A 22,655-nucleotide genomic window follows, 5' to 3' on the forward strand; every position below is an offset into this window, starting at 1 on the left:
GGGGACTCACTATACATAAATGAAATGAAATGAAATCTTTGATGTTTACGTCCCACCGTTATGTCGGCTACGGTAAAGGACACGGTGATAAGAAAAATTAAATGAAATGGTGGAATGAAGAAACTGGGAGGAAACGGGAGAACCCCGAGGAAACCCACGCACACGGTGCTTGTCCACCACAAAGTTCACTTGGCGCGAGCTGGGGCCGAACCAGGGACTCCTTGTATCAGAGGTGAACGTTCTACCACTGAGCCACCGTGGTCCCTCACTATACATGAGCACCCCGAATAGTGAGAGGTGCAGAGACTCACTTTAATAAAGTTTCATGTTAAAATAAGTACAGAAAGACGTTTCAAATCGGTCTGCAACCTCCTCGCAGTAATCCCTGCCAACTATAACTGTTTTTGGCTAGTACAGCATTTCAAACCAGAAGACTTTATGTAATTGTAATCGCCATATTGGATCCGCTATTTTGTATTTCGTAAATTTGACGTCAGATTCTGAATCAGCTGTTTTAAAACTCCCTGGCATTGTGTTTTCTTCTACATTAAATGATCGTTTTCTGTATATGCTTCCAGACCATCCCTAACAGTTCAAGGTGTGGTTTCTACCCTTAAACCCGCACCATTGCCGAAAAAAAAAAAAAAAAAAAAAAAAATACATGTCGATTATTTTTTGATGTTTTACAAATGTGCAAAGTTTCATTCAAATCGAAGAGTGATACTTCCTTAAGTCTCCTTCTGAGATTCTTGCTTTCATATGAGATGGCTAATACGATAATGGAGACAGAATTCTTACTCTTGACTTTCCGATCGCTCTGCATTACGTAGTACCAGCACTTTTTTTTAATACCATGTTGATATCTAAGACTGTAGCCATTCTCTTGTAGTGTCCTACGAAGATGACTGCGTTCCTTTTCTAAACTTTCTTGGTCTCTTAAGGGGAGGTCTCTGTGGGCCAAGATGTTTGGAAGTGTAAGACGTTGTAACTTGTGATGACAGCTGCTCGCAATCAGCTAAAAATCCATGTGTGTCGGGTCAGGTTTCTATATACGCTGTGTAATAATTAGTGCTGTCGAATTTTTGTGACATTTGCGGTTTTCAAAACCGAAACCGCAAAAGCGGATTTCCAAACGGAAACCGCAAAAGCTCTTTTCGAAAGCGAAAGCCGCCCGAAACCGTGTTTGCAGTTTTATAAGCGAAACCATCTTCGTCCTTTTCAAAGCAGAAACAATGTTTGCTGTTTTTAATTATAATTGTGAACAGCATCTATTAATCGAGACAATTGTATTGATTTATATGTGTTTTAACTTTATTTATTTGCTTTAAGACTATTATGGTAATAGGTGCAGCACTGTGCGAAAGGAATAGTTCGATGGTTGTACAAGTCACAGCTAAATTAGGGTTGCCATATTTTAAAATCAGAAAAGTGGGAGGTTCTAAACCGTAAGTACTGACGTGGGATCCCTCGCACTTTTTTTTTTTTTTTAATATATATAGTTATTTCTTTGATGACTCTTCAAATCAAACTTTCGGCTGCAGGGATGCAAACTGGACCCCACCTGATTTTAATATATTTTGCAAATTAGACCACGAGGAACACAAATCTGAAGAAATTTTGACATTTCAAATGTCGGAACTCGAGATATTCGAACATAAAGTGACCATGGAAGCAAACTAGACCCCAACTGATTTTTATATATTTTGTAAATTAGACCACGAGGAACACGAATCTGAAGGAATTGTGGAAGCGAAAGGGACCCCATTTGATTTTTATATATTTTGTAAACTAGACCATAATGAGCAATACTGTGAAGGAATTTTGAGATTCCGACTTCCCGAACTCGAGATATTAGAACTTATACAGTAGTTTTATATAGTATGTATTAAAGTAACGAAGAAAGTTCTATCAGTTTTTGACCTATCATCTTTGAGTATCGATATGTCACCTAAGACGTACCTGGAAGATCAAAAATAGTACCCATCAACATCAACGACCTTCTGCCAACGTTCGGGATGGGCATGGATTCCTTCGCGGTAGAACTTGGTTTGCCGTGAAGCGAAGAAGGTATCAAGTGCATTTTGCACCTCTACTACGGAGTTGAACTGAGTCCTCTAAGGTGAGTGTCCAAGGAATGGAGCAGATGATAATCGGACGGTGCAATGTCCAGGGAGTATGGCGGATGCAATAGCATTTCCCATCCAAGGCGTAGGATGGTGTCCCGGGTAATTCTAGCCATGTGGGGCTTAGCGTTGTCCGGTAACGGGAGAACCCCTTAGCGATTGAGGAGTGCTAGCTCCAGAGTTTTGAGTTTTTCTTGAACACGGCTCAACTGCGGACAGTAGACAGTTGCATTGATGTTCTGCTCTGACAAGCCGGTAGCAGTTCCCGATGCACGATGTCGCAAGCAATCCACCGAACACACAGGAGGACTTTCTGCTGCATTACTGGTTTCAGCTGTTTTGGAACCGGTTCATGGAATTTTAACCAATGATGACGCCATAAAGCTTCGTACAGGACCCACTTCTCATCACATGTCAACATCCTGTCCAGAAATGGCTTCTTCCTCTGACGAGACAGCAAAGAAACACAGGTGTCTGCTCGCGTAGCCTTCTGGCCCGGAGTCAAATCATGTGGGAACCAAAGACCCAACTTGTAGTGCTTCCCACGTTGATGGAGGTGATGCTGAATGGTTCCTCCACTCACATTGAATGTTAGCCCCAGTTCCTCACATGTCTGTCCACTGTTCGCCTCAATTGCTACCTGAAGATCTTTATTTTGTACATGTGTTGGTCTTCCGGCACGTGGTGGGTCTTTCGTGAATGTTTCGTCACCGTCCTTAAACTTGCTAAACCACATGAATAATTCAAGTATGTTTGTCGCAACATCTACAAACGAATATTCATTCGAACAGAATCTTCAATACATTACATTAAAAACACATGAACTACAGAAAGAAAACCATTGTGCATTAAAGCAGATCTCTTATTAGCAAATAGCCTTGCATACGCGCACTGCTCAGATAGTCCACAGCCTGAGCCTGAGTCCAAATTTAACTCAATCGCGATTTAGATTGTCAGAGGTGTAGCGGTTTAATATACAAACACTTTATCAACTAAGTCATCTCAGATTTTTCTCCAATCCCACGAAGCGGGTGGTTTTTCGTGATTAAGATATGTTTAAGCGGGGGACGAATATAGAACCTGAAAATCGGGTTTTACCGGCTAAAATGGCAACACTAAGCTAAATAGAAAATAAGGTATATCCCTATTTAAGATCACTACACATTCAACTCATGAAATTCAATTTGAAATCTCATCTACTTAGACTGAGATCTTTTATATTATTAATACTCTTTCCCCTTGTTTTTAAAAATAGTAGTGCCACTCGTTTGTTAACAAAAAAGCACCACCTCCCTTAAAAAAAAAAAAAAAAAAAAAAGAAAATCTAGATCGCAATACACAATTTTATTGTTGATTTATTTCCACTCCGATAACTGTGAATGTTGTGGTTTTGCATGTGTTGACTGGTTTCTTATCGTAAGTCCCAGACACATGCAATAGTTTATACGTGAAGGAAACACCGATCATGTTTTATTCTGTATCTTTTTACTTCGCAATAACTATAGCCATGCCTCTTTGTGAGAAATTGCAACTTATTTTTTTTTTTTTTATTCTGCCAATTGTAAAAGTATACTCATCAAGAATTTCTCTACACTTTAAGACATTAAGAAAAAATACCTTCTTTCCCCTCTGCAAATTTTGAGCATATTTTCCTCTCTGGCAACTGTGAGCCGAAGTGGGGAAAGATTATTTGCTGTTTGTCGTCGTTACTTGATATTAGTGCTGTCGAATTTTTGTGACATTTGCGGTTTTCGGTTTTTGAGAAAACCGGTTTTCTGAAAACCGAAAATGTGGTTTTCAAAACCGACATTTCGGTTTTATGAAATTTCACTTTTTGAAAAACCGGTTTTCGGTTTTTTCAAAAACCGATTTCGACAGCACTAGTAGTAATGTTCCATCAGGTTTACGGTGAACAAGAATATGAAGAAAAGAATGCCTCAATTCCGCTCCAGTTCCATGATGAATTTGATCAGAGGGTAACCGTTGAAAAGTTTCCAAAAAACCTGTAGCGTTCCAGGTCCATGTGGCCAGAGCACAAAAGTATTGTCAATGTATCTGAAAAAAAATAGGACGGCTTGAACCGCTACACCAAGAGCTTCGTGTCCAAAGAATTCCATATAGAAGTTAAGAATGGCTGGAGAGAGAGAGAGAGGACTCCATAGTAACATCCTGATTAAAAATGTAAGTGAGGGCCAGTGTACGGCGAAAGTTCCGTTAGTTAAGGGCTGAAGTGATTTCCTATCAGCTCCATAGCTTCCTTGACAGGAACTCATGTGAACGTCGAAATTATGTTTGGCTTTTCACTTTGAAGTTTTTCAGGATCAACAAAAAGAGAGTTTTTGAGGTGATGTTCACAGTTTCTAATTATCGGATTTAAAATTAACGTCAGGTACTTTGCGAGGCGATAGGTCGGGCTCTCCTAGCCCTGAGGTTTTGGTAAACCATAGAGTCGAAGTGGTTAACCTTCGTATGTGGATAGGCTCTTGAGTAGATCTTCGGGAAATCTTCAGCAACAGGTTGTATTTTCTCAACGGTTGATGTCGGATCTTTGGTTAGTTTTCTGTAAGCTAGTTCGTCTAGCAGGTCAGCCAGCTACTTACAAAGCTCGCTTAGTAGGGTGGTAGCATTATCCTTGTCATTTCGCAGTATTATTATGTATGCGTTATCACGAAGCAACTTAAGAGCAGCTTATTCTCCTTCGGTTATGCTGGATTTCGGGAGAATGGCTCTAGAAAGGGTTTCCAGTCATACCTTGTCATTCACAAAATTAAAATTAGCGTAATTTTGTGTGATTATATATATATATATATATCCTACAATATGGGAACGTAAAACAATATTATTATTTTCAGTGTGTTTATAACTTTAAAAGTGCAATTATTTCAGTTTGTCATGATTGTAAATATTCATGACACTGACGATTCTCTAGGATAATGAAAATACAAAATTTATTTTTAATGAAAAACAAGCTGAACCTGAACTCTCTACATAGTGCATCATTCACATATGAGCAGGTATCTCCTTGTCATTCCTCACATCTGCACATGTCCCTTTACAGACACAAGTGAAAGATGTCTTGATAAAAATCAGCAAAAGGTATCATAAAAGGGATTTTTTTCGATTATTTTTTTCAATATCTCGGACCGTTTGCAAGATTGAGCCTACTTCCGGTTGGAGTCTTTAATCCATGTATGGTCAGTGTTTTCTTTCTTTTTGCATGCAGTATGTAATAAGTAGAGACCGGATGTTTAGGCACTAAAAACCTGGAAAATAGGCACGCAAATAGGCACTAAAAATTTAAAAAATAGGCAGTAAAATAGACACTAAAATGTAACTCGAAATAATGAAGATAAATACTCAATACCATTAAAAAATAGATTCAAGTCATAGATAATGTTCAAAGAATATAGAAACATACTTGTTTGTTAATATTTTATTGTATATATAAAAACGAAGCTTGTTATGCATTTCATACATACTGGGTGAACCTGAAAGATGTGCACATACTTTGGGAGCTGATTCGTGACATCAAAAGAAGACAAAAAGTCCTGTTGCATGTTGTCGAATTCTGCGTCGTGTACGAGTGACAGGGGGGCCAACTTGGAATCCAAAATCAAATCCTAACAATTGGAACGAGACATATAGGTGTTCACATACTTCGGGAGGTGATTCGTGACATCCAAGAGGACTTTTTGTCTTCTTTTCATGCCACGAATCACCTCTCAAAGTATGTGCACATCCTTTGGTTCTGTTCCAATTGTCAGGATTCAATTTTCAATACCAAATTGGCACTGTGTCAGTCGTAGCAAGACACAGAATTCGACAAAATGCAAGAAAACATTTTGTCTTCTTTTGATATTACTAATCACCTCCCGAAGTATGTGCACATCTTTGAAGTTCACCATGTATATATATCGTAACGTACCACGTGCTTGTGTTTACAAACACTTAATATGTGTGTATTATTTATGTTATATAAATTATATATTTTCCCAATGAAGGCTTATTTTGAAGAAAATGCATAGAATAGGCAATATTAGGCACTAAAGCAATTATTTAGGCACTAAAGGTCAAAATAGGCAAAATAAAATTGGCTTAAATCGAAAGTATAAACCCCCATATAAACTTTAAAACGTTATTTTTGATCATATCATTAATAATAAAAAAATAGGCATTTTGCCTAACATCCGGTCTCTAGTAATAAGCAAATACATTATATGCATAATTAATTATGTCAGTGATATATGGCGTTCACTTGGCAAACACTCCATACAATAGATTCATCTTAGCCTGGAGAAATCGTTATCCCTTGTTTTTCATTATAATTTAGCCATAAAGCAAACGCCTGAGATATACAACCCCTACATACAACGAAGTTATGTTGGAATGTATAACTCATAGGGTATGATGCTTTACTTTTTTAAAATTTCAACACTTCCAGTGTACCCCTTAAAAATGAAAGAAATAAATGCCGCGTTTTTTTTTTTTTTTAATATTCAATTATAACTGGACAATCTACACAAAATCTGGAATCGACCAGTGAAAACAGCACGTTTCTAGCAATTGTGGTTTTCGAGATCTCATTATCGAAAGGACTGGAGACAAATATACAAAGCTAACATTTTAATATAGACTAGCTGAACCTGCGCTTTCTACACAGCACATCATTCGCATATGAGCATGAATCTCCTTGCCATTCCTCACAACATCTGTACATGTCCCTTTACAGACAAAAGTTAAAGACGTCGTGATAAAAATCATAAAGGATACTATAAAAGGGAAATTTTTTCGATTATTTTTTCAATATCTCGGACCGTTTGCAAGATTTGAGCCAACTTCCGGCAGAAGTTTCTAATTCATGTATGATAAGTGAATTCTTTCTTCTTGCATGCAGTATGTAATAAGCAAATACATTACATACACAATTAATTGCAATGTCAGTTATATATGATGTTCATTGGGCAAAACACTCCAAAAATAAAGATCCATCTTAGGCTGGAGAAATGGTTATCCTCCCTTTTTCATTATTATTTGGCCATGAAAAAAACGCCTTAGATATATATACAACCCCAATATACAACTATGTGGTGTTGGAATGTATAATGCGTAGGATATGCTTTAGTTTTTGTTAATTTCAACACTTCCAGTGTACCCGTAAAAATGTAATAAATAATGGCCATGTTTTTTAAATATTCAATTAGAACTGAACAATCTACACAAAATTTGCAATCGATCAGTGAAAAAGTCATCTTTCTAGAGCCTGTAGTTTCCGAGATCTCACTGTCGAAAGGATTGGCCACAAACATATAATCTAAAAGAACTCCAAAGATGGCAACACAGTTCATTTGCACTGATTTTGGAAAAGGCTTATTAAAATGCAAAGGCTTTGAACAATAATTTTAAAACAAACTTTTTGGAGAAGAAGTATTTAAATAATTTATTTAATATTTAAAGTACACACATTCAAAATGTTTATCTCTGCTAAACGTAAAATCGCATATAACCGTAAATGAAAGATTTGACAGCCAAAGTTATACGTTGGAGCTCAGGCGATTTTAATTGCTATTGTAGCATTTTAATAGATAGACAAGCTGAACCTGCACTCTGTACACAGCGCATCATTCGTATATGAGCATAAATTTCCTTCTCATTCCTCACAACATCTGTATATGTCTTACAGGGGGAGTTTTTTCGATTTTTTTCTCAATATCTCGCACCGTTTGCAAGATTTGAGCCTACTCCCGGTTGGAGTTTCTAATATATGTATGACCAGTGTTTTCTTTCTTCTTGCATGCAGTATGTAATAAGCAAATACATTCAATACACAATTAATTATAATGTCAGTTATATATGGTGTTCATTGGGCAAAACATCCCAAAAGTAAAGACCCATTTTAGACTGGAGAAATTATTGTTCTTCCTTTTTCATTATGTAACAAACGCCTGAGACATATACAACCCCAATATACAACTATATGGTATTGGAATGTATAATGCGTAGGATATGCTTTAGTTTTTTCAAATTTCAACACTTCCAGCGTACCCGTAAAAATGTAATAAAGAAATAATGGCCATGTTTTTTGAATATTCAATTAGAATTGGACAATCTACGCAAAATTTGCAATCGATCAGTGAAAACATCAACTTTCTAGAGCCTGTAGTTTCCGAGATCCCATTGTCGAAAGGATTGGGCACAAACATATAGTCTAAAAGAACTCCAAAGATGGCAGCACAGATCATTTGCATTGATTTTGGAAAAGGCTTATTAAAATGCAAAGGCTCTGAACAATAATTTTAAAACAAACTTTATGAAAAAGATGTATTTAAATAATTTATTTAAAGTACGTGAAACTGAGTTTATTCACGTCTTTGTTAAACGTGAAATCACAAATAACCGTAAATCAAAGGGTTGAAATCAAAAGTTAGAAGTTGGGGCTCATGCGTTTCTATTGCTATTGTAGCATTTTAATAGATATATAGTAATACATCTTTTTGGTATTACTAAGTAAATACCAATGCATGTATAATTTTTAAGAAAACGTTGCATGTGATGAATTACACTCAATTTTCACTGACAAATCGCTCCCATTCAGTAAGTGATATAATGGGAATAATAATAATTTTAAAAAAAGATCCAATGTACAACTGACGATATTGCAGTTTTTACACCTTCTGCACATGAATGATTAGCATTCTTCCCCGCTCACCTCCATTTCTTTTTCTGAGGAACCGGGCTAACCAGATAGTTTCAGCCATGATATATTGGGTCATTGAGTACTCTATTTTATGAATAGAGGTCTCTTCGCTAGAAATTGTAGACCAACTCTTCTTGTTCCTAAACGTTCATAATATAAGAGCCAATTCTTGCCTAAATGACAGTTGCAACTGAACCCATACACGAGACTTTCTTAGAACCTACGCAATATGGATGCTAGCATTGTTTATCGAAGTCATCAACGGTCAATACCATTCCTTATTCATGATACGGTAGGAAGAAGGGTTTTCGTATACTGTCAGTTTCGTCCGTAAATTCATTGCACCCTGAAACCAGTGCAGGTCGGGATATTTGAAATTTTTTTATTTTCTCAATTTTGAGAATACTTCTTGACAGTATCCACAGGTTCAATTTCTTGGTAATAAATTAAAACGACGCCACTGTCTACACATCATGTGACGTAAATGACTCAATTTTTAAACCAATCCGTCACGTTTTCACTTTTTTTTCTGCGGTTACCATTCTTCACTAGAGAGTAATTCACCATTTTTATTAATAATTGCTTGTCTTCCAGGGTTCATAATGATCTGGTCTCTTGTAAATAGTTGAAAAGTAACCAAAAGCACACGAAAAAGTCAACAAAATCTCATCATGCCCCTTTTTTCCTTTGTCAATTTCTCCATCACCTCCCTCTTTGTTTGTTGTTTTGTCTCTTCTTTACTACTTCTTTTTGAGCTTCCTCCTTTCTTAGGTTTTCAAAGTATGCTTTGTAATTGCGGTAAGCAGACTTAGCAGATGTATAAAGCTTCTGAGTAAGTGGAACCAGTTCTAGCCTATTTCCGAATTTCTTCATCCCAGATATTATATTTAACTTCGCATTAAGAGTTCTCAAAAACGTAAAATATTCAAATTCATCACCTACTCTTAAGAAGAACATACAAGAAGCATAACACAAAACGAACCACACAAACACACCCACACAACGTTGAACGGAGCGTTAACTATTACGAGAGAAAACTAAAAGATTATGATAGAAGAAAGAATAGACAAAAGGGTTCTCAACCCCACTTTAAGAGCTAAAGCATCCACCAACCATCCACTGTGCTTTAGAAAGAATAAAAGCTGAAGTGAGAATAAAGCTGACTGTTTCACATGTGGCAGCAAGTACTGAAGCTTTCAGAAGAGTAATGAGTAACAAGTTTCTGCCTTTTTCCATTTATTTTTATATTTTTCTTAGAAAACTGACAATGCAAAACATAAATCACACGAAAATTCACTTTACCTCCCAAAAAGCAACTCTTAGTTATATATATACACATAAAAAAGTGACTTGCTACGAGCCCTGCACTTCAGTATAGGTTGAACAAACATTAGTATTGGCAGAACCTGTAGATTGTAAAAGATCAATGGAGAAGTTACAACTGTGACTGGTGAAAGTCATGCTTTCCATGTGCAAGAGTGAATAGTCAATGATTGAAATTTCTCGTCTACGTTATTTCTTTCAATAAGTATAATTATATCTTCCAATGATACACTAGAATCGATATTAAATTTATTTCCACATTTGTCAATAATTTTGTTCATGAGAAGTTACCCCACCGCAACCTGAGCTTCGTCACCTGAGTCTTTATCCACTAATACGACGCTTCTGCAAATGCGATGTATAGTGTCTACATTGTGAGCACACGTTTGGAAAAAAAGATAGTAATGAATTCCATAAATCATGGTAGTGGAATAGCCCCGCATTGCAACATGGCAATAACTAAATTTACAGGATTACCCCATCATAATATGAGAGGTTAGGAAATATATTACATTTCAAAAAATAACATTCAAATACGAAGCAATATGACTACTACAACAATAAATAAATTAGAATATTAGAAACCATTTATTTAAAACTACTCGAACATTGTTCAAGACCTGCAACTAAAGAATTGCTGTGACGGCATTCATAACCCCAATGCAGATTACAACACGGACGCAGATCCGGTGTCAAGTTTCTACTGTTTTACAATGTTGCCGAGTCAAACTGAACGCAGAGCTAATATTTAACCATGTTCCCCTGCACGAGTTTTGCGTTGCCATATGGCAACACAGTGATATCATGGATTAAATGGGAAAAGAGAGAGGGAACTTTTAAAATTTTCCCCACAAGAATTCTCGTTTCCTAAATTAGTCGCTTACAACTTGAGATATTTTTTTAGCAAATATATAGGAAATCTAACATTTATGTAAAAAAATCGTAAATGTTACGTTTTATATTGTTGTTCCAATGAGTTCCACTAACAGTCACTACCTTTTCCCTACTCTACCAACACAATTTGTGCCAAAATAGCAATGTAATGCGAATAATCTATATATATTTTCCTCCGCTATTAGAGCTATCAACACAAAACTTAAAAGAATACATTTGTGATATAAGAGGGATATTCCCTAATTGTTTTACGTGTCATAGAGACATGGCTGCAAAATAATAACCGAATAAATTATGAACGTGGGATTTTCCTTCTGAAATTTTAAAAATATCCCTCTATTGCTTCTTTTTCAAATGTGTGTCTGAGCATAGAATATCTTTTTTAAAAAAACTCACGCAACTGCAATTCAAAAAAAGGTAAAAATTGTACTTATACTCTAATTAGAACGTGTTTGAGTGAACATTATTACTCAGTATCTTTATTTTGTACTAACTTCAATTTTCTACCTTATTCATTGCCAGTAAAAGTTTATATATACATATATATATGTGTGTGTGTGTGTGTGTGTGTGTCAGGTATTATTAGACCAATGAACACATCATTTTCACAGGATCTTTGAAATGCAATGGGATGTGTTTCGATTCTTTTTTGATTGTCCCTGAAGAAGTGTTTCCAAGTCATAAGCTAATAAAATTAGAAAACAGACTTTTTTTGTGGGAAAAGTTTTCAAAACTTCCCTCTGTTATTTCATTGTTTAAGACAGTATTCAAACTAAACTTATAATTACAATTCAAATGAGGTATAACTCATATTTCTACTTTAATTAGGGCTTGAGTTACATTCATTTAGTGTAAGTTTTAAATATATTTTTCTGAGAAACCAATGGCGGTCAAGCTGCGAAAATTTGCACAAGCACTAATTTTGACATAATGAATCCGAAAGTTTTGAGATACTGATTTTTTTTTTTTTTTTTTTTTTTTTTAATATGCCTCACCAGCACGTTTGCTTGTGAGTACGACTTATTTCAACCAGTATCTCAAACCACATCTGTTTCAGTGGGTTAAAAAGACATGAGCTACCAAATGGTAAAACGGCAATTTGATGTTACATTTTAACTACAAATTGTGATCACTTTAATAAGTGGTTTTTGTTAAGTAAGTACGCTGCTTGTATGATTACATATTTTTACCAGTCTTCTTCATCCCCACTGTTGCAGAAAAAAATGTTAATATTTCTTGAATCACTGCCCTTGTCAAAAAGCTCTTCTCCGATAAACAACGCAGAATGTGAAGAACTTTTTTTTAGCGGGACACAGGGTTTCTTGGTTTGTTCTGTTTGGAGAAACTGGTAAGAAGGTGGAAGGGATAGAGCACAGATGTACGTCTTACCGGCCCGTAGTATTAAAGGTTATATACAAAAACGTAAAATAAGATTCACATCTCGGGCCATGGTAGGTCAGTAGTACGGCGCTCATCTGCGGCGCAGGGTCCCTGGTTCGATCCTAACTCGCGCCAAGTAAGTTGTGGTGGACAAACAATTTGAGGGGTTTTCTCAGGATTCTCTCGTTCCCTTCCACTTTCTTCATTCCACTATCTCTGTCATTATTACTACAGCAGTTTACCTAAACCTCGAAGCGGTACGTTAAACTACTAAAATAAATAGTAAGCGATTTATTCCAACATAGATAGATATTACTCGGTTTGTCTTTTTGGAGAAGTGGGAAGGGGGAGAAGAAACGTTTGACAAGAAATTGTAATTAGCAGTGATTCAAGAAACATTAACATTTTCCCTATAATGGAGAAAATTAACGAAAATATATAGTTCTACAAGTAGCATACTTTTTAATTTTTTTTAAAAAAAAAAAAGCATGCATAAGGAAGATACCTGTCACTGCCGTTTAATACTATTTTCGATGTTTGCATCATTAAGCAATTACAATGTGTTGACTTGTATTACAACAAAATGCAGAAATGTAAATTTTGGTTAAATTTTCGCAAGAATGAAGTTTTGAAGAGTAAATGATTAGTATTCCAATAAAAAAAAAAGTGATACAAACGCCGGTTGAATCTACCAGATGCATTGTTTAGGACCGACCATGTGACTGTGGAAACTCTGCACCTAGACCGACAGTGGAGATGATGAAATTGCTTAACACGTCCATTAGGATCAAAGCCACTATCTAAGTTACTTATTGAGCGCATGGAACACATCTACAATAATAATAATACTGACTCACATGTAATATTTCTTCAATACATAATGAAGTAACATTACATAATAGGCATTATCTATCTTATTTTATCGAAACGGGTCGTACTGCCGACTTATTTCTCAACGTCCAAGAAGAAGTCTTCAAATCAATTATGATGTCACTTGCTTAAATGATGAACTGAGCAAGAAAAAAAAAAAATTACCATCCTAAAAGCATTTACTAGAAAATTGCGCAGAGAAACGATCATAAAGTGGTTTATGTAATATCTTGAAAAAATCAAAATGAAGGGAAGATACTGGAAAGTATGCTAAGGACATCACCTATACAAGAACACTTATTATGTTGTCCTTTTTCTAAATTTAATTTTCTTTTACAAACATTTACTTACATAGGTGAAGTGAAATATTCTTCTGATATGCATAAGTTCTGACTACTTAAAACGTATCAGTAAACCTGTTTGGTAGACTACATATCCTCAATCAGATGTTTATGTTATAATTTTCATGTAAACTAAGTAATCAGGGATATGACATCTCTTTGTTTATCGCCACCGGAAATGAGTAAACCTTATATCTCCTTGCTTCATCTACAATTATGTCATATAAGTTTCCTTTGAACTTTGCTAGGTATAAATCTGTTTATCTTGCTAACTTTTCTTATATGAATGACTGGCAATAAAATTACTAAGAATTTTGTTCCCGACTACACCTATCTTCATTACCTTGTAGGATATAAATGCTAATTAAACTAAAAACACAAAGTAAGCCTCGTTCTTGTCAATTACTCGAAACAATTATAGGGAACTGCAAAATTAAATGATTCTCCTGTATACAGCTATAATCACAATAATATACGTAATAATAATAAAATGCCTCTTATACCGGTATTGTATATACAGGAAACTTAAATATCAGTACATGATTTAGAAAACGCCCAAAAGCTATTTGCAGCAAAATTCAGTCATTCACATAAAAATGCATTTCCTGCAAATTAATGTGTGTGAAATTCTATTAATCATAAATCATTCCTTATGAATTATTTATTGCCGAAGGGGTTGCATTCCTCGATACCTTGGGTGAGTTGCAAAATTTCCGGAAATTTTGAACCCCTTGGTAAAAAACAACTTTTTCCCGGTTTCTTTCCGGAAAAATTGGGAAAAATAAAAATACTTGTATTAGGTTAATTTTACTAGTAATGGAACAGTTTCTTTTTCGAATGCGTGAAATATGTAAATTTAGAAATTTCAATATTGCGATTTAAAAAAAATAGCAATCTGAAATAAAACTGTAGCAATTATTCTTGAAAATTAATAGTCTGTACTCATTTCCGTTATGTACATTTTAGTCGTTTATTCGTGGATGTGCATTAATTACAGAACTTTTATAGTTCCATACAACCGACCCGACAGACCTTAATAAAATTTCCAACATAGATGAGGTTTGGGATGGTTTTAGTTATTTCTTTGAAGGCGCTACTTTCGGGAAGGGGAAGAGATAGATATATCAAATATGACCGATATTAGTATTTAACGTATCTATCGAATTTCATTTTCAAAATTCCAGCATATTTTCAGTATAATTATCAGCAAAATTTCAATACATAATATAATGACCTTTTAAAACTTCTTTAGGAATAACCACACTCTTCATGATTTCAGGTTTGTACTTGTTTTACCATCAAAAAAATATTTTAATTTTAATAAATTTAGTTAGCCCTGATTTTTTGAAATACAATGATCTTTCAACATTTTTAAAGGGCCTCCCAACTCCCCTCACAGCCCTCCAGTCCACCCACTGCTTTAAATGTCTACTTACAAAAAGTATACAACTCTTGCTTTGAAAAAATTTACAATCTCAATGGATACAAGATTGTTTCTAAGACCATTAAAACAATTAAAAAAAAAAAAAAAAAAGATAGTTGACAAATTAAGTTTCATTTTTCCAGTATGTGCATCAAAATTCCATTATTTCCAGTAACAAAATTAAATTCCAGTAAATTCAAGTATTTCCAGTATCAGTCGAATCGAATCCATAAGTTCCGGGGTCACTGAGATAAATCCCAACTCATCCCCGCAACTTGGAGGGAGGGGTATATATATATGGCATGCATATACGGGTAGATCGAAAAAAGCTGTTATTAGTGTCGAAGCCATAGTTTTCCGGGTCGCTCAAATTGAACTGCCGATGCCTTTAAAATCCAACTTTAGCCTTTAAGGGGGGATGGTAACATGTAAAGATAATTGGAAATGACCGATATTAGTGTTGAATTCATAGTTTTGGGGGTTCGTAAGTTGATTGGTAACGGTATTGGTGCCCTTTACGCCCAAAATGAAACGCATCCTCTCCGTGCGAAGAACGGGTATTCTGCTAGTCTGTAATAATAACGAACGGAAGTTTCATATCTTCATCCCTTCAATATATATCTCGCTGCTCAAATGTACTCACTTGTGCGGTGTATGTGTAAATAATATCATGTCTCTTTTTGAGTTATTCGAAAAATATACAAATAATAAAAAGGGATTTCATCAGAAATCAGAAAACTAAAAAGTAATATTAAAACTGTTGCTTTAAGTATTTTTCCTATTAGCTGCAGACAATATATATGCTGCAGACAAGTTACAGCAAGTAAGATTAGAGTCTTTCTATTTCAAGCGTATCCTCGGAGAAAAAGTAAAACAATCTTCGGCCTCACCTTCTCCGACCTCCTACGGAGGAAACCCTCTCTTTGCTTTGGAGAAAGAACCCCGTTTGCATCTCGCGTCTTTAGAGGGAGGTATAAGAAAACACACATTGACAGTAGCGCCAGCAGGAACATACTTGAAATAGGAACGCTCTAGCATGGCAAGGTTCTAGAACACAGGTCCTCCTTCCCACTTAGCTGTAATAAAGACAAAAAATAACGTGCCCTCCCGCCTTCACTCGCTAGCGCTCGCTCGGCAATACTATGTGAATTAATTTCTTTACGTTGGTGCAGAAAAGAAATAAATTAGATATTAATCTATATGGGGGGGACCTGTGTTCTAGAAATTTCCCCCTCTAGCATTAAGCGAAAAAATAGCTTTTAAATTATACTTTCCGATTTTTGTCAATATTTCCGAACAAACGATTTCTTATAATGGGTTCAAAATTACGGAAATTTTACACAGCACAAGGAAGATATCTCTATAAAATATATATACCTGATTTTAACATATTAACTAAAATGATTCTGGCGCCGTTATTTTAACACTGCGATCAAGCGGGACCTTCATAAGACTGCTTAAGATAATTTAAAGCGTCTATACTAATAAAGATAACTAGGATTATATTGTAGTTTCTTTTGTAGCCATAACTCCATTCTATCACGGTGCTATATTTAAAGTGTTTGGGTAAGTGGTGTACATATATCTGTTGCCACAAAATTTCCCCATTCTAATACATGAAACTAAGTACTCAATTATTTTAACCCTAAACTAGTAAATATAAAATAGCTTTCACTTTAAAAGCATAATATAGTAAAATATTCGAAGATTTCAATTTTTCCCAAATTTTCCCCCTTTTTTCAAGCTTGAGGGAAAAAAAAAGTCTTTGACCGTTTCTTTCCAAGCCTTCACAACACTATTCTCGGTGTTGATTTACTTTACAAGAGCTTAACTGTTGTGGGTATAAACATAGCTTCCAGACATATGCCATAAAAACTGCAGCGCAAAAAACAGGTTAACGTTACAACGCCAGATCCAGCTGGTATACTCACTCAGAAACGAGAAATTACACCCTATTAATTTTATGAAAATTGGTCAAAACTTATGTAACCTTGAACTAACCCGTTACTACCCCTACCCTACTTATCCCTATCTCACTCTACCCTACCCTACTCTACTATACCTTTCTAAACGGTCCTACTTATCGGTGCGCAGCTGGAGCGTGTATTGTAAAGTTCACCCCCAAAAACAAACTTGTGCTAGGTGGCCACTAAAAGCACCAATTCCACCTCAGTCAGTGCAGGGCGAAGCTGATGGACCCGTGCGTAGCGTGTCCCTAGGAAGCAGAGATGCCTTACGTGTTAGACAGCTTTATTGTTACGGATCATGACTTAATATACTGGATTCACATACAAATCCAATTCATCATGGCTTCCGTATGAATTATTAAGTGGTTGCAGGTGTACACTTTGAATTACGTGTTTTAACATTTTCAAATATGTCAGAGACAAGATCTTCATATATTTTGATTACGGTATTTATATTTTCCTCTTTTGAAACTGTAAATTTTACATATTAACGTTCCCCTAAACTGGAATAGCCGTGAAATTTGAAGGGTGTTGTCATAACTGAAATGACTACTATAAACACTTCTGGTTAGTTGACCTAATAACTTAGATTAGATCATAGCATTAATGGGAATCCAAACTAAGAGACACTGCATCAAATAATATCGGCAGACAAATCATCAAACAATCTCTATGTTATGCAAGAAGAGCGAGGCACAACAGCATTATAAATCATCATTATACAGGTTATTTGCTTTAAAGCAAGCAGATTGGCAAAAGAAAACAACCTATATCAGAGCACGGTCCATCTACCCATTGCTCAGCCTACGTACTTTGCATTCTCTACCTATGCGTAGACGCAGACTAAGTTTTATGCAATGACACGCATCATTAAGCTTCCTGTGGTGTTTTGTACCATATAGACAAAAGGCTGTTGCTAGGGTGGTAGTCCTTAATTACATATATATACTTTACTAGGATATAAAGGCAAACTCGACACAATGTAGAAACTACTGTCAAGTATTAATATTAACGAATTCAAAATTTCAATTTGCAATTAATAATTCTCAAAAAAAATTAGTGCATATTATCTTCGCATTGCCAATAAACTGAACTATATTATGAAAACAGGTTAGTAACTACAATAAACACACACACACACACATACATACATACAAAAAAAAAAAAAAATACTGAAGACTGTTACTACAAACTACCTAATAAGTAAGAAACTGTGCATGAATTCTTTAAACTTTTAAATAAGTTGTCCTTTATTAAAGCTTACGTATTCTTTATTGAAGCATACATTTGATAAAATAATTCAGATTATACAGCGTTTACTTCATGAGAAGTTAATCGATTAAAATTACTATATAAATCGCGTTCAGTTTTGGTAAGCTTGCCTGGCCAAATCTATGTCTAAGTAAATGAACGAAACCAAACCTAATCTAATCTAACCTTTTCACCAGTAATTATTGAAATGTTGAAAAGCTGGCGGGGCCTAATGTAATAAATGCCAACCAATTTTAGTATACGCTTACGTCTTGTCAATAAGTATACATAGGAGACGAACAAAAATACTTTCAGATGTGTTAGTCGTCGATTATCAGATATAAGTGTACTGTAATTAATTACGAAAGCTGATCATCGATTAACTGCCAGCTGCTGCACGCGCATACTGAACAGAAAGTTGTTTTAATAAAACACATGACGCTAAATACAACTACCTTAAAGTTACTTATCTACTACCTGAATGCAAAGAACTATCGAAACAACTTAGCAAAAATAAATTTAGTATTATTGTTCCTTTACTAATGGCAATTGTCATGCAAAACGCACGATTCATCAACGTCACTACTCTACTATTATTCATAACAATTTAAATTTTGCACACCTTTACATGTCACCGTTTCAAGGATACAGTTATCTATTTGGATACTATTTGCATCACTTTACCTGCAATTCCGCTCTCTCCACTTCCCACTGTGACCTCTCCATCTCAAACCTTGCCCATTCATGTTGAATGAAGTGTAGTATTCCAGGAATGGAATACTGTGTTCTTTGGTTCCCTTCATCATTTTGTTTATTTCCAACAATTCCACTACTTGTAGGGCCCAGCTGTCCGTTAAGATTTTGAGATGGAGAGCTTTCTTCCATAGTCGGGCCACCACAATCGTAACTAGTAGGAATCTTCATGACAACATGGTCGCCATTTACAACTTCTCTACTTCCAATTCAACAGAAGTCAACACTAGCACTCACACAACACAAAAAACAAAAACGCCTGACAGCACAGTGTTTATTATTATGATAAAGTTTTATAATGGCATTTTCTCAACTGGCTAAATGCAATCATGTTAAAAAGAAACTCGATTGAACAACTTCTATATCCAATGCCCACGGCTTTAGCCTAGGCCAACTACGTAAGCCTGGTCGTGCTAAAATCCAGACAGACCTGCCCTTCGTATTACTGTTTACTAGAGACATCTGTTGATAAATGTTGATAACTAACTACGGCCATTGGCATATATAACGGAGAAACGATCATCAAAGATAATAGCGATTAGCGACCTAACAGAGGAGAGCGTAATTGGATTAAATATTTATCAATAGTATTAAAAAAAATTATAAAGGCATATCCTCGATGTGGAATCACTGCTGGAAAAAAGTTCACATCCCTTTCTTTTGTTTCCTTTGAAGCAAGTTTTTCTCTGTTTGAAAATAGCATACCTATATTTAATTCTTAAATTTCGACTTGAACTTATGTACTATTTTGTGTAACCCAAATCACAGACAAAAGATTCAATAATTGTACGATGTCCCAACTTAGGATTTCTTCTTTACCCCATTCATATCATTACATCTTAATGACAATATTAGATAATTTTTTTAAAAAAAAATCAGAATTGAACTTCCTCTTCTGGCCGTAGGCTCTTTAGAAAAAAAAAATATGTAGTAGTTTTATTTTGCCCCCACAGTAAGTTTGTGCTAATTAGAGAACGAACTATCTAGAAAATAATAACAGTGATGATACTCGGGACTCGGGCGGTTTTTTTTTTTTTTTTTTTTTTTTGTATCTCTTGTTTAAAGACGTTAACATTCCAACCGTTTGGTATGAAAGATAAATTTGGTAATAACGAAGGACGCGCACAGAATTTTTTCGAGGGATTTGAGTTTTTAAGAAAATATTTGTACTTTGTACATAGTTAAAAGAGGGAGTGAGAGAGGAAAGATATCTTCATTGGGAAGACCAAAACCATCTATATATAAGCAGCGAATGCCGCATGTTTTTTTTTCTTTTTCTATTTATTTCTAGAATAGAATTTTAAGAATTGTTTAATCCTAATACATGAATTCTTAAAACATTAAAAATGAAAGAAAAAAATTGGGAGAAGGCCGATATATTTTTGATGGAACCCAGAACAGTGGCGGCTTTAGCGGGTAGGCCAGGCAGGCACGGGCCTACCTGAAAAATATTTTAAAAATATGTATAAACGCTGAAAGATACAATAAACAGTAAATATATTTTCCACTATTTATATTAATGGTAAATAAGTATTCAACAAATAGCATCAACCACTACTGTAAAATTAATTTCCTACTGCCATTAATCAATCAAGTGTGTATATGTATCCATAAGCGAGGAGTGGGCCTATCCAAAATTAATATCCTAAAGCCGCCCCTTACGCATGAAAATCTGAAAATAAAAAAAAAAACAGTCAAAATATACGGTTGTCAGATTCGAATCTGAGATCTGTTGATTGTAAAGTGAAACGTTGTTTAGCTATTGCCCTTGATATGAAGCTGAAATTTCTCGGTATGACTTCAACAACAATTACTATTTCGATACATCCACCAAGATTTTTAGACGTGACATTTACAAATAGATGACAAAGAGGATGAATATACAGAACTTCCATTTCATACATCATAAACGAATCGTGAAGTCTGGAGCGTTGGTTTTTATTTTCACACAACTAATTAACACTTACAAACGTCATGCCGTTTTAGACATAGTAATTTCGCAATGAAACATTTTAGTCTGTAGACAGTGCATTGTACACCAATTTATTTATTTATTTTCGAACTCCTTCGTGGTTAAGCGGTTATCGAGTGCACGCGCCTTTTGTGTAGGAGACACGGGTTCGATTCCCGGCGGGAGCTCATGTACGAAAACTCTTATAAACAGCTCTGTCCGTCCATCAACAGGTGTCAGAGCAGAAATAGAAGCAGTTTTTCGGAATCCATTCAGCGATCGAAGGGTAGGTTCTATCTTCTCCATTAACCTGTATTCAAACCAGAAGTTATTTGAAAAAACAGCCATTTCAGTTTTAACGTTGATCAACATAGTAATATACAGGGTGCCCCAAAAGTAGGTATACAGTACCGTACTGATCAGTATTGCATTTTTGTTATCGAACATGTAGACATGGTTTCTTTATTATTTGTTGTTAATGTTTTTACTTACATATTAAGCTTGGAAGGATCAAAGCAAATAAGCCCATAAACTAAATGTTATACTTGATAAATGCAGAGGTGTAGAGCCTACCTACTTTTGGGTCACCCTGTATATTTAAAAAGATAGTAATATATAGCTAGAATGTTTTTTTTGGGGGGGGATTGATTCAGCACCCGAATAATAGATTCGATCGCCATTCGTATCTCTCTACTAAGATCGCAATGGTAGAAATTTACTACTTTAGGTTTCAATGTGTTTTCTCCATAGAACGAAAATGGTAAACGAAACGATAGTAAGAAATAACTTTTTGGTACGGATTAATCATCGATCGTCCCAAGAATAAGTTTCAGCTCTATTTTCATTGTCATGGTGATGGTTGACATGGTGGATAAACGGTAATGCAAAGATAGTAAAAAAAAAAAAAAAAAAAGTTTCAGAATTTCATACTATCATATGCATAAGTACATATGGAAAGTTTTATAAAACGGCTCTATATCCGTCCGTCTGTCGACAAGTTTCAGAGAAAAAACGGTCAGAGACATCGTAAAGCGGTCTTTGAGGAATCAATTCAGAGTTCCAAGGAAAGCTTTCATATCCCCTGTTATCCTGGTAGGTTTCAGCATTGATCACCATAGAACGAAAACAGTAACAGATAGCGACAACGAAGTTTTCTGTAGTCGGATTGCGAGTCTCAAGAAAACATACCATGCCTACTTATAACGCTCTACTGAAACCGAAAGAGCGCTCTACTACTTTCTTTCGATATTGATCTCTATAGAGCAAAAAATGGTCACAGATAGCGGCAAGCGGTTTTTAAAGAAGTTATTCAGCGTCTCAAGAAAAGATATCATGTCCACCCATAATACTGTACTAAATCCGAAAGTGGTAGAAATTTACTAGTACTATTGGTGGGTGTTCGAAGTGAAAGAAAAAAAACAGAGACAGTATATTTTATTACGATTTTGACTCGACATACCGGCTACCTAAATGTTAAAATACAGTGAGGGTATGTTGCCTAAAAGAATGCATCTCTATTTACATAATAACTGAAAACCATTGAAGAACTTCTGTGTAGTTACGGGGGAAGTCACAAGAAGAGACTTTGATCCTCCGCTAACAACGTTCTGAGAAAATAAAAAATGCCCTCTTATGTAGTATTATAAAGAATTATACACGAAAATGCTCAAAAACCGAATGAGGAT

The 22,655-nt window shown here is 35.4% G+C and overlaps 1 protein-coding gene across 2 annotated transcripts in view; it reads right to left on the minus strand.

Annotated features, from left to right (window-relative positions):
• Cka (Connector of kinase to AP-1) overlaps nucleotides 1-19,456 on the minus strand; it is a 91,743-nt gene extending 72,287 nt beyond the window's left edge. For both annotated transcript variants that reach the window (XM_081758974.1, XM_081758973.1), the window contains exon 1: nucleotides 18,951-19,456. In XM_081758974.1, coding sequence (XP_081615100.1) covers nucleotides 18,951-19,190 — 240 coding nt within the window. In that variant the 5' untranslated portion in view covers nucleotides 19,191-19,456. The remainder of the gene's footprint in view (nucleotides 1-18,950) is intronic.
• Between the last annotated feature and the right edge of the window lie 3,199 nt (nucleotides 19,457-22,655).

This window comes from Thermobia domestica, chromosome 5 (assembly GCF_964235325.1).
Source record: "Thermobia domestica chromosome 5, izTheDome1.hap1.1, whole genome shotgun sequence".
In the NCBI taxonomy this organism is placed as follows: Eukaryota; Metazoa; Arthropoda; class Insecta; order Zygentoma; family Lepismatidae; genus Thermobia; species Thermobia domestica.